This window comes from Rhamphochromis longiceps, linkage group LG22, assembly GCF_057381845.1.
Source record: "Rhamphochromis longiceps isolate RC_006_pf linkage group LG22, R_longiceps_female_GT1.1, whole genome shotgun sequence".
NCBI lineage: Eukaryota > Metazoa > Chordata > Actinopteri > Cichliformes > Cichlidae > Rhamphochromis > Rhamphochromis longiceps.
Window position 1 is genome coordinate 34,940,218 of NC_140577.1, and position 12,628 is coordinate 34,952,845.

The window sequence follows — 12,628 nt, forward strand, 5'->3', positions numbered from 1 at the left end:
TCAGTGCCAACTGAAAGACAACTGTGTGATAAAGCCAGTGCGAGTGGGACCGCAGGTCACCTGTCATCCATACCTGCACAGAGGGCAACAGGAAAACTCAGTGACAGTGGAGAAATGCCCCTGACTTTCCACTGGCACTGTTTCTGTGGTGATGGCACATAGTGTGCCAAAATTACATAAAGTATTTTTAAAGTAGACAATTTTAAGCATAATTGTCACGTGACTCTGTGTGAATTACACCTTCTGTAAACATTATCTTCTGTCTACTCAGAGAGACCTGACTACAGAAAATCATCAGTGTTTTGAGTTTTCTACAGTATGAAGATAGTACCCTGGGGATGTTTTGCTAGCAGAGTGATAGATAATTTATGGAAAGTGTCAAAACACCACAGTAGCTTTTGCTTGGAACCAAAACTTAAAGGCAATCTCCAAGCACTTCAGAGACCAGCTACTCCTAAACCTCGGACTAGGATAAATATGTTCACATATACTCACCGTCACTATTGACACACTGGACCTGAGGGATCTGGATTCCTGGTCCACACTTCTCCTCATTATCTGGGATACAGTCCTCCAGTTTAACCACCAGCCAGTCGTAGCAGCTCGGGTCTTCACATGGTATGGCCTCCACCAGGTGGGGGCAGTTTCCTGTCCCACCTGTTGGTTCATTGATGATTCTCCTCTTCCTCAATTTAAAGCCTTTGGGGGAACAACAGAAATCTAATGAGCTACATGATCTCAAACTAATAAACCATGGCTACCCCTGTGTGTAAGCTTGTGTACAACTGTAGCATATTTTTTCACCAGATGTTTTTTATTGAAATATTGCTTTTAACAGTCCATTGTTACATGTAGCACAAGTGACTGAGATCATGCTTTTGCTGGAGCAGCTCCAAAACTGTGGAACGGTCTCCCTTTAGAGATTTTTAGTTTTATTTTCGTTGTTTTTAGTTGATTCTATGCGGTTTTATCTTGTTTTTTTAATATAGGGCTGTTTTAATTTTTATGTATTGTGTGTTTTATTTATTTATATTTGCTGTTTTCTGTTATTCTATTGTTTTTGACCTATTCTCTGTACGGCACTTTTGTCCTGTGCCTGGTATTTTAAAGTGTTTTATAAATAAAATTGGATGGATTAGGAGTTAAATTAACAAAGATTCAAAGAACTTTGCATGATGAATAATGCAATGCATATATCCATCACACCCGCTACTTCCACAAAGCCACCAGCATTGTGGAAAACCCCTCACACACAAGCTTCAATCTGCTGCCTTCTGGCAGGTACCAGGCGCTCACTGCCAGACCGCGAAACAGTTTCTTCGCCCAAGCCGCCAGACTCCTGAACACACTGGACTAACACACACACACACACCTTCATATATCAAGTTACTTTCTGCACAACCTACTGTCATTGTTGCGCTTTTCTATTGCATGTTTGTGTCTGCGCTGTCTTGTGCCTGTATTGTTCTGTTTCTTTTGCAATTTTTGCACACTTGCAGTTTATGTAGTCCTGCATTGATTGTCTGTTATATGTTGCACATGACTAATGCCTGAAGAGAAAAATTAATTTGGGAAATTTTTTGATCGGCAAGAGTTGAGGTGGGGATTAGGGTTGTATAAACGAAGATGAGGACTGAATGCTATACTCTCAGTCATCACTGACTTGCTATCTGCAGAGTGTATCATGGATGCAATAACTGAAAGGCAGGAGTGAAGGCTATGTGATAGGTTATGAATCTTTGTTTTGACATGAAGATTTTGGCTCTGTTTATTTTTAATTTTGCATTATTCATTGTGTCCTAAAACCATTTCACATTTTGAAAAGGCAACTGTCATCTACTAAATTCAGTCAGCTGTGGCTAATTAACATTAATTAAGATGATAGCACTGCAGTTTTATCCAGGTCACATGTCTTATTCTTGAACACTGCTGACTGCATAAATTGAGGACACATAGCTTGGGACTTGGTCAAGGATGTCATAGGCTGTCTATATAGTAAAACATGATGGCAACCTCCCTCTTGTGGAATTCAGAAAGTGAAATGTGACATAGAAAACAAGTGCTCAGTTTGCTGTTGAACACTTACTTTGATATAAATCTGACACTTTTTTTTTACTGTTTTGACACTGTACTGTACCCCGGTAGATTTTACTGGGAAAAGATGTGTGTGCAGTGAAGACTTTCAGTTTTAAAAGGTTTAACAAAATTCCTTAGATGCACTTTTATACATAGTCCCATATTTTCAGACGTCCAACATTCAAAACTGACTGAAAAGCAGTTTCTTTATTCAGTCATTTAGTCAGTCACAAATGACCTGAAGTTCAATTCAAGTGTTGAACTATTTAGTGGCTGTTCACTGGAAATGTCAACATGAGGTCCAAAGAGATCTTGATGCAAGTCATTTATGAAAAATTGAAATAAACCTATGAGAGAGATAGAAAATACTTTAGGAGTGGCCAAGTCAGCAATTTGATGTATTCTTTATCCAGCTCAGTGACATTGGAAGGACACAGGAGACGAATAAAGTGGCTGATCACAAAATACTTTCCTTGGTTAAGAACACTCTTAATGAGGTCATTTTTCAAATCTACAATCAAGACACACCTTTCTGAATGAAATGCCTTCATGAAGGAAAATCATTGGCTTTACAGTAAAATTTCGCACCCCTGGTAAAACCCAACAACAAGAACACAAGATTAGATGTTAAGAGAAAACAGTTCTGAAAAAAATAGTTCTGAAAACAAACAAACCAAACAAAAATAAAAACATATGAAAACAAGATTAAATTGAATCACAAGAAGGAAGAGAAAAGCAAAGATAAGGAAAGGAACGCCTCATGATTCAAAAATTACCACATGGCATGGACATGTGAAACCAACTCACTAATGTTTATTGATGACTTGACTGCAAATTGAAGTTGCCAGATAATTTCTGAAGTGCACAGGTTATACTCAGGACGACAGCTGCAAAAAAGGTCTGACAAAGTATCTCAAGGGAGGGAATGGACTGACAGTGACACACGATAAAAGTAAATAAAGCCAGAAGGATCCATTTCAACAATTTCTAGTCATCCTTTTAATTTGATGTTCTTCATTAAGGCAGAGTCATGGTGGACACTGCTGTTCCAGGGATAACTAGAGATGAAGCAGTGACTGTGTCAACTCTACTGATGGACTAACATCCCCACGACAGCAGTCAGAGACCCATTCCAACTGTATGGCTTCTGTAATTGATTTTGACTTTATTGTCAACATCAAGTTTAACATTTGCAATACACAATCAAAAACACAGTAAAATACTACAGAATATGAAGGTAGAATGTTTTGTACATTGTAAATCTGGGTAAAAGTCAATGCACTGCAAATTTTGTTGGCTTATTTGTTTTATTGGGGCACAATAACAACCGTAGGGCAGATGAAGGGGTATGCAATTTTTAAAGGGAGATTTCAGGAAAGTAAACCCTACAGAACTCCTTTGATTAGTCACTTTATGACACAATATACTATTGTAACCCTAACAGTATCTCTTACCTTTCTTGGCTACCTGGTCTTGACAATTTTCATACGTGCAGGGTCCCCACGTGCGCCACGAAGATACCTCACAATCAACAGGACAGCTTATGTGGCAGAGTTGGGTGGTGTTTGGAGGAATACCCAGACAAAGCTTACTGTCCACTGGCCGCAGTGCTATAGAGACACAGACAAGCACAAAGACACAGTGTTAATCTATGCCAAAAAGGCTTTAAGACATAGTTTAAAAACAAACTAGCTCATTAAAATGGTAAATGGACTTATATAGTTCTTATATAAGGCTTTTCTACTCTACCTGAGCACTCAAAGCCTTGTAAAGTGATTAGAAAGTACTCAGCTATCTGTTCAGTAAGTGGTGCTGAGGGTGATAATCCATGTATTTTCGCATATACCCACAGTCATGTGACTTCTACAACACATGACAGACGGCATAGTGAGTCCTGATTGTCAGTTGACCTCTGCTCCATCAGCTGCAGATGGCTGTCTGCAAGGTCGTCAGGCTGATGAGTCATCATAGTTGTGTCACAGCAGAACTCATGCACATACAAATTGCTTAGCCAAAGGTGTGTCCTTTAATAGCGTTGCTCGGTAGGCAGTAGACGACATGCCCTTGAGTGCTAATGTGGCAAAAGCTGGCGGATGAGCAATCCAGTCACTTTATCATGGACTACTGGTGGTTCTATTGTTAATATTTTGGGAATAGCGGGTAAGATAGAAAGCAGTCATTTTCTTTCTCATAGTGTTACAACCACCACTGCCCTGTGATGCTCTGGGTGAGTGAAACAGAGCTGGGCCCCAGAGCAAGAGTTTGTCCGTTTGAGTCACTCCTGTCACATCTAATTTTCTTTCTTGCTAGAAAGTTCAAAAAGTACTTCAAGCTGAGATCTAGGCTGGCTTAAGTTATTGATGTGATTTATAGACTGCCATTCAACAGTTATTCAACATCAACAAAAAGATTTTTTAAGTTTGCAATCTGCAGCTGTTTGGAAATAGGTCAAGGCGAACCTCCTCATCTTGTGTAAATCTACAATTTTCCCTCTTGGATCTTTTTGTTCTCATTCCAAGATATTCCATCTTTGCCTCTCTTTTTTTAAGTTTGCAATCTGCAGCTGTTTGGAAATAGGTCAAGGCGAACCTCCTCATCTTGTGTAAATCTACAATTTTCCCTCTTGGATCTTTTTGTTCTCATTCCAAGATATTCCATCTTTGCCTCTCTTTGTCTCCAAACTGCTCAGTTTGAACTTTACCTCTGATATACTCATTTCTAATCGTATTCCTCCTGATTACACCTGTTTTACAGGAGGAGATCACTGACATGGGTTTTCATCATCAGGCTGTCCAACCTCTCCCTGACTCGTGCCACTGTTCCTACTTGTCTGAGGGCCTGCACCATCATTCCCATCCCCCAAATACTGGAATAGACAGCCTCAGTGACTACAGACCTATAGCTCTCATGTCTGTAGTCATGAAGTGTTTCTCAGCACACCAGAGACTGCCTGCCTCCCTCCTCGTTCAACCCCCACCAGTTTGCTGAACAAGCAAATCAGTCCACAGAGGATGCCATTACTATCACCCTTCACAGAGCACTGAGCCATCTTGAGATGAGGATGCTCTCTGTGGACTACAGCTTAGCGTTCAGCAACACAATCCCAAACATCCTCATCACCAAACTGGGCCTCCTTCAAATCCCCCCTTCCACCTGCTCCTGGATCAGGCCACTCACAGAAGGACTCTACTTAGACCTAGTCCAATGCAAGGTTGTTATCGTTAACAAAAACTAACCAAATAACAAACACTAGAAGTAAAAAAGCATTTTTGTTGGATGGATGATGGATGTAGAAAAAAAAAAAAAGAGACTTTGTAAAAAAAAAAAAAAAAAAGGAAAACTAACTAAAACTAGAATGAGCTTTCACAAAACTAACCAAAATTAACTGAATTTATATAGAAAATGTGTTTAGTTTTCGATGATGTGTGTGTCTGTCATACATTTGTCCAGACACGTGCAGAGGGTGGGGGTGGAAGGGGCTTGAACACCGACCCCTTTCCCGATGGTGCCCCAGTTTTCTTTTTACTTATTTGAACCATTGCATTAATCAGCAGCATTTGAGTTGCATATTGACTTGTTGGGGTGGCTGTAGCTCAGGTGGTAGAGCGGGTCATCTACTGATCGGAAGGCTGGTGGTTCAATTCCTGGCTTCCTCCAGTCTGCATGCCAAATATCCTTGAGCAAGATACTAACCCCAAATTGCTCTCTGATGTATCCATCGGAGTATGAGTGTGTGAATGTTACCTAGAAAGCACCTAGAAAAATGTGCGAATGGGTGAATGCACAAGTTGTGTAAGGCGCTTTGAGTGCTCAGAAGAGTAGAAAAGCGCTGTATAAGAACCAGTCCAGTCCACTTGTCTGATGCATACGAATATGTAGAAGAAATCTACCTACACTCATTTATTGGCTGATATCGTAATTGTGTCTACTAAATTCATCTTAATTACAAAGTTACTCTGCCATATATCTTTTATAGTTACCTGATATCAATGGATGTTCATCTGCCCTACATTAATATTTTTTTTAGAAAGAGGTTCATAGGTGTGAATGTGGGTTGTCTGTGTTGGCCCTGCTACAGATCGGCGACCTGCCTCTCGCCCTATTAGCTGGGATAGGCTCCTGGGATAGACGTCTTCCTGATGTATGTATTCCACTTGTTGTACATACTACTCTTCTCTGAAATTTATTCTTGCTGTTCAACTATTTATATTTGTATTCCATCCACAGTTTGTGAGGTGAATCCACAATTTTGCTGTACGTGTGCAATAACATGGCTATTCTATTCTATTCTATTCTATTCTATTTTTTCCTTCTTTTTTTTTTGGCAATACTGACACAGGCAATACATGGACTCTACAAAGGTTGCACAGGAAGTTCAGCCCCTCCATGTCTGCCAGCACAGTCTCAAGAGCATGGAGGAGATTCTCTGTGCAAGGAAGAACAGGATGGGCAATCTCAGAGCTCCACCAGTGGAGTCAGTTCTAGATTCCTCCTGGTGCATGACAATACCTCAAATGCCTCTATGCAGGCAGTTCCTGGAGGATAAGGAATTAATACCATTGACAGGCCACCATGCTCTTCTGACCTAAACCCTTCTGGGATATTATCTTTTGGTCCACCCCAACACTGCTAGGTTGCACCTTAGATTGTCCAGCAGCTCAGTGATGCCCCGCTCTAGACTTGGAAGGAGACCTCCCAGTATCAATGACACTGAAAATAGCTGTACATAATGTAATTTCTGTGAGACCGTTATGAGTATTGTTTTTTCTAACAGTTAAAATTCTATTTGTGAAGAAACTGATGAAGTCGTTACCAGTGAAGGTTAAAAGCACAACAGAGCTCTGACTCTTTGTGACTCATTCTTCTTTGTGCTGTGCTTCCCAACACCAGAGGGCACTGCTCTGTGCTGCTATGCACCAGCTGACTAATAACCTTATTGCCAGTTCCTTTCCAGATGAGGATTCATTGCATCAGAGTTACACAGCTATTATATATAGCATGCCACAGTTTCATGCCCTGTAGGTGTTGCATTGATCATAATGTTCAGTATTCTGAGATATTAAGGTCTCAGTCCCACTGGGGTTTGCTGATCATCTTTAGAGAGCAAATTCTTACATTACAACAGCTAAATTATCAGCCAATTAGATCCGAATTAAAAATCACAAGTTCTGCAATGACAGTAGCTCTAAGAAATTATATCACTGCTGTGGTCAAAAGCAATTTACTAGTCAGCAACAAAATCTGTTTGTTTTTAATGTTTTGGTAGAGTTTGGAACAAATATTAGAGCATAGTTTAATTAAGCATCTGTTGAGAGGTGTGTGAGGCCACCAGTGTAACATGTGCTCAATAGAGCTCACTTACCCATCTTAAAATATCGCAAGGTTTCAGATTCTTTTGTCTTACTGGGGTGTTCTGGCAACAAAATACTAATAATCATACCAGAAAAAATTAGGCTAAGCAAAATAGACAGGTGGAGCTGGATTAAGTGGGATCAGGATACACAAAGTGACTCTGAGGCTACGTTCACACTGCAGGTCTTAATGCTCAATTCCAATTTTTTGATCAAATCCGATTTTTTTGTCTGCTTGTTCACACTACAAATAAAATGCGACAGCAAACGCGCTCTAGTGTGAATGCCCAAAGCGGCCCGCATGCGCAAAAGAAGGCGTCACACACAACGCGCTCTGTTTAGACCCAGCACAAACAGCATTGTTTGATAGATGGCCCTTAATATAAAGACTTCGGACTTTACGTTTCCCAATTTTTGCTTGAAGTTATTTTGTTATTTACATAATAATGTAAATAACCTAATAATGATCCTTGTTGCTGTTTTAGAGGAGCGGTGCTTCAAAGGATAGCTGCAGATTTCTGTCAGAATCTACAGATTGTACAGTACAAATAAAATGTAACGTTGTCTTCCCAACAGTTTCACTGACATCTACACTGGATGGCCAGGAAGTGTTCGCAATGTCTTCTCCGGCGCTTCTCCGGCGCTGATAATTGGCGTCTGTCTTGTGTCGGTAACGTAAAAGACGGATTTAATGCGACCTGACCATCAAACAGCAGTCGCTTTCTAAAACACCAGATATGTATCGGATTCAGCACCACATACGAAAGTGACCCAGATCGGATTTGAAAATATTGGATTTGTGTCGTTCACACTGTCAGACCATGATGGGATAGATGGGTCGCAGGGGGTCAAAAAAAATCGGATTTGATTTTGATGCGCTTTCGCCTGCAGTGTGAACGTAGCCTAAGACATTCCAGTCAGTAATATGGTCCTCTCTTTCTTTGAGAGAAATCTCTAAAAAGGAGCCACTAAACCAATCAAAACCTTAAGATGGATAAAGTCACTAATTTACAGCATTCAATGAGTCACTGAGTTGCTAATACAACATAAGTTTTAATGCAATAATAAAAACTGTATGCAAACTGAGAAAACATGAATAAAGAAAGAAAAACACATGAAAGTATTTTTACCTGATGGCTTCACTGCGAAGTTCTACGAACATTTCTGCTCATTTCCATCTCCACTACTCATAAGAATGACCTCAGATTTTAAAACCAGTCTCACCAAGTTTGAACACAGCAATGATCACCCTGCTTTCCAAACCAAATAAAGATTACGCCAGCCTCTCTGACTGTCAGCTGCTTTCTCAAATCAATACAGACATTAAAATTATAAATGAGGCTCAGGCATCTAGACAAGACAAAATCATACCAATTCTAATTCATCCTGACCAGACTGATGTTATTAAAGGTAAACAACTTTTACTTATCAATAAATCTCACATTTTAATCTTATCCTCACGCTCCACAATGTTACTAGATAAGGATGTCTTCTCTTTGCTTCGCTCTTTACATTTTTCATAGAGCCAGTAGAGGATTTAATCAGACAAAATGAAAATATCAAAAATGTATTCAAACAGCCACCATAGACCATGAAGCCATTTTTTATGCAGATGATATTTTATAAAAATACAAATGTATAATTTCTGCATTATAAAAATATTAATTAAGCACACAACAGAAGGAAAAACTCAATATAAAAATGTATCAAATGGGATTTTAGATGCATACACTATTCCGAAAACACATGTAACACCTAAATGCAACCTGGCAGTGCAGCCCAGTCAAGACACTGATCAGCTACAGCATCTTCCCTGTTGGTTTGCCACATCCTGTTGTCTCCACAATGCTGCGTTCTAAGTGACTTGTTATCTGTCGAACTGCAAGGTTCCAATGTAGCCCTTACTGTTGCCATTTTTAAAGTGTAAATTACAAAATTATATAAGCATTGTGAAATAGAAGAATCGAAGGGTCTTCTGATAAATCATATGCCTGGAGATGGAAATGTCTTAAGTTAACCAGATCAGGACCTTAATAATCAAAAATTATTTATTAAGGGCTTCTGACAGAGAAACAGTTGCAAAGTGCACAGAAAGAGTAAAATAAATAAGAAATTAATAGAACATTAATAGACACAATAAAATAGAACAGGTACTTTTAAAATAAATAATTCATAATTCAATGAACTAAAAGTAAGCTTTTTATTCCCAGGCCAGTGGTCTAGTTCAAGCAACCAAAACTGCATTTACTCTAATCCACTTCCCCCTCAGGGTCAGTTTCACTGACTGTCAGTATCCCACTTCTGTCCAACCCAGTTAATTTTGGAATATTCTCGATCTCCTCGTCTTAACCTGCATGGCGAGGCAACACCGGACTGAGCCAAGTCAAGTTTAGCACATTTCTCTTCCCGTCTGTGTCCCTGGCTCTGGTCATGAGGATGTTGTGTAATGGGTGTCTGTAGTTCACAAGGGTGTCTGTAGAGCCACACCTTTCTTTTTTTTGACCCTCCTCTCATCCCATTTGTAAAAGTACATTGATGTTTCCAGCAATATTAATGAATGGCTGAGTGCAACTGGCACTAATCAGTATACTCAGGTCAGTACATGATCTAATTAATAGAAATACTAAATCATAATATGTGTTTTTTTTGGTTTTCAATAAAGTTTAGTTTTATTAATTCTATATTTTTGTTTTAAGCTGTTTCTTTTTCGATTTGCTCTCCAGGCTTGATGGAGGTGTTTCAGAGTTGTTCTTTGCTGGTTTTAAAGACACTTTCAGTCCAATGCTCGTACCTGCAGGGGGTTGTTTTCCAAACCCAGTTTCAACCTTGCAACCATGCAAATGAAACTGTATAGGATCAAGTGTGAAACTCCTATCAACTATTTGGGCTGAATTTTGTAGACCAGATAAACTAAACAGCCCTATTTTGAGTTGTTAGATCATGCCATCATGTGAAAATGACTTCTGCATATTTTTAAATTACACTTTATTATAAATTCAACATGATGTCACAAAGTTTTGGATGTCTTAACATCAGGTTTATTAATGTACTCTGGACTCTCTACTTTTTAGGACTGGGATTATAACAGTAATTTAAAAATCAGATGAAAGTTCTATAATTATTTTAATCAAAGAACAAAACACATCAAATGCATTCAGTTAGAAAGTTTTACAAAAAGGCAGAGATGGGGGTTGTCTGTGGAAGGAAAGCTCTTATTTCACATCGAATCCTTAAGAAGTGACAATAGTTTCAATGTAATTGATTTGAATGACAAGGACTAAAATGAGACAAGCAAAAATTCCTAATTTTAACATGTTCCTAAATGTTAGGAGCATACAAAGAAGAGGATTGGTTTTATAACATCCATAACAGGGCTGGAGCCTATCCCAGCTGTCATAGGGCGACAGACCCTGGACAGATCACCATTCTGTCGCAGACACATAGAGACAGACACCCATTCGCACTCACATTCACGGGCAATTTAGAATCATTAAGGCATGTTATTTAACTAATTGCAAGCCTTTCTACTGTGGGAAGCCAGAGTAACCGGACCAAACCCAGACGAACATGCACACAGAAAAGCCCCGGCCAAATGGTGGAGTCAAACCCAGGAACTTCTTGCTGTGAGGCAACAGTGCTAACCACCGCACCACCGTACTGCCCTTTTTCTTTAAAAACAGTGCTCTGTAGTGACCAAGACATCGATTTACTGATCCACACTACTAGGATCTACAGCAATGACATCAGAATTTCATTCCGACAGGAGCATTGTAGTAGGGATGGTAACAAAGAGAGGGAAGGTAATCAGAACTGAGGGGAGAAGACAACTGAGGCAAACACTGAGAACAGATACAAGTACCTTGGAATCGCACAGGCAAATGGGAACCATGAACAGAACAGCTCTTTACTGTCTTTACTTATTGTACATGTACAACGAAAGAGGCTGCTAGAAACGCCACAACCCCAAGTTGGAAGGAGACTGTGGACTAGTGATTGACAGAACCACTGTCCAGGATTAAAAAGCAAACATCTATGAGTACATCAGGAAAATGGCCACAACTGATCAGGTGCTTAGTGAATACCTCAGACAGCAGAAACCCAAGGAAGAAGTGGGACAAGGAGGTCATGGAAGAACAGGCCCCTGTATGGCATATACCACTGGAAGACAGCAGAAGTGACTCATATCAAAATTCCTACCAATAGCTTGACAAAGCTGAACACAGTGCACTGCATATGGCAGCACAGGAGCATGCGACATCGATAGAGGCTGCCATCTACCACACCAGGCAAGACTCGAGGTGCAGGATGTGTGAAGATGCCCTGAAAGATTCCAGCACATACCAGCAGGGTACAAGATGCTAGCAGGCAGGACACACATGCAAAGAAACTGGACAAGCAGAGGAAGAGGCCTATAACGATAGCTGTAGCTATACCAAGTGATAGCAACATCAGGAAGAGGGAACACAAGAAGCTTGAGAAATACCAAGGACTGAGAGAGGAGCTCGGGAAGATGTGGAATATGAAGGCAATAACTGCCATGCAAATTATATCCACTTGTATATCTCTTCTAAGCCCCAAGATGTATCTAAACTACAGATTTTGCAAAGGTGATTGGACTCTATTAAACATTGGATGGCTAACCATTTTTCCAGTTTAATGGAGAGAAAACACAAGTCCTTGTTTGAACCTAAAGTTAAGGTAATGCAAACTCTCGGTCTTGCCATATTCACTACACAAAGCTTAGCAACTTTTAGCGCAGCTTTCACTTTAGAAACTTGTGTTAAATATCTGGCATTTATCACAAATACTGTGTCACATTCTGAACTGTAAATTGTTATTGATGAATTTACTTCATCATGTCTACATGCATTATTTATTTGTATTAGAAAAACCTCCCTCACTAGGTCTTCACATTACACTCTTGCTAATTCAATTACACCAGCTTTCCGTCAACGTCAAAGTCCACTTTAGAATCTTTTTTTTACTTTTAGAGCTCAACATAGCCAAGCATCAAGAACTTTTACAGACGTACTTTTAATCCATACGTCGCAAGCAGGTCCCTGAGGGCTGCTCAAAGCCTGCTCACTGTGCAGCATGCAAAGCTGAAAACTATATTAGACAGAAACTCTGCAACTCTCTCACTCAGCTAAAAATCATTTTAGCGTTTTTGTTATGAAGCACTTTTTATATTTATCTTGGAA

General features: G+C 39.7%; 1 protein-coding gene across 1 annotated transcript in view; it reads right to left on the reverse strand.

Moving 5' to 3' along the window:
- LOC146644401 (thrombospondin type-1 domain-containing protein 7A-like) overlaps nucleotides 1-12,628 on the reverse strand; it is a 214,261-nt gene that overhangs the window by 128,774 nt on the left and 72,859 nt on the right. Inside the window, exons 5-6 of the mRNA XM_085395316.1 lie at nucleotides 3,531-3,686; nucleotides 496-699 (exon numbers count right to left, since the gene is read on the reverse strand). Of these exons, the coding sequence (XP_085251442.1) occupies nucleotides 496-699; nucleotides 3,531-3,686 (360 nt within the window). The remainder of the gene's footprint in view (nucleotides 1-495; nucleotides 700-3,530; nucleotides 3,687-12,628) is intronic.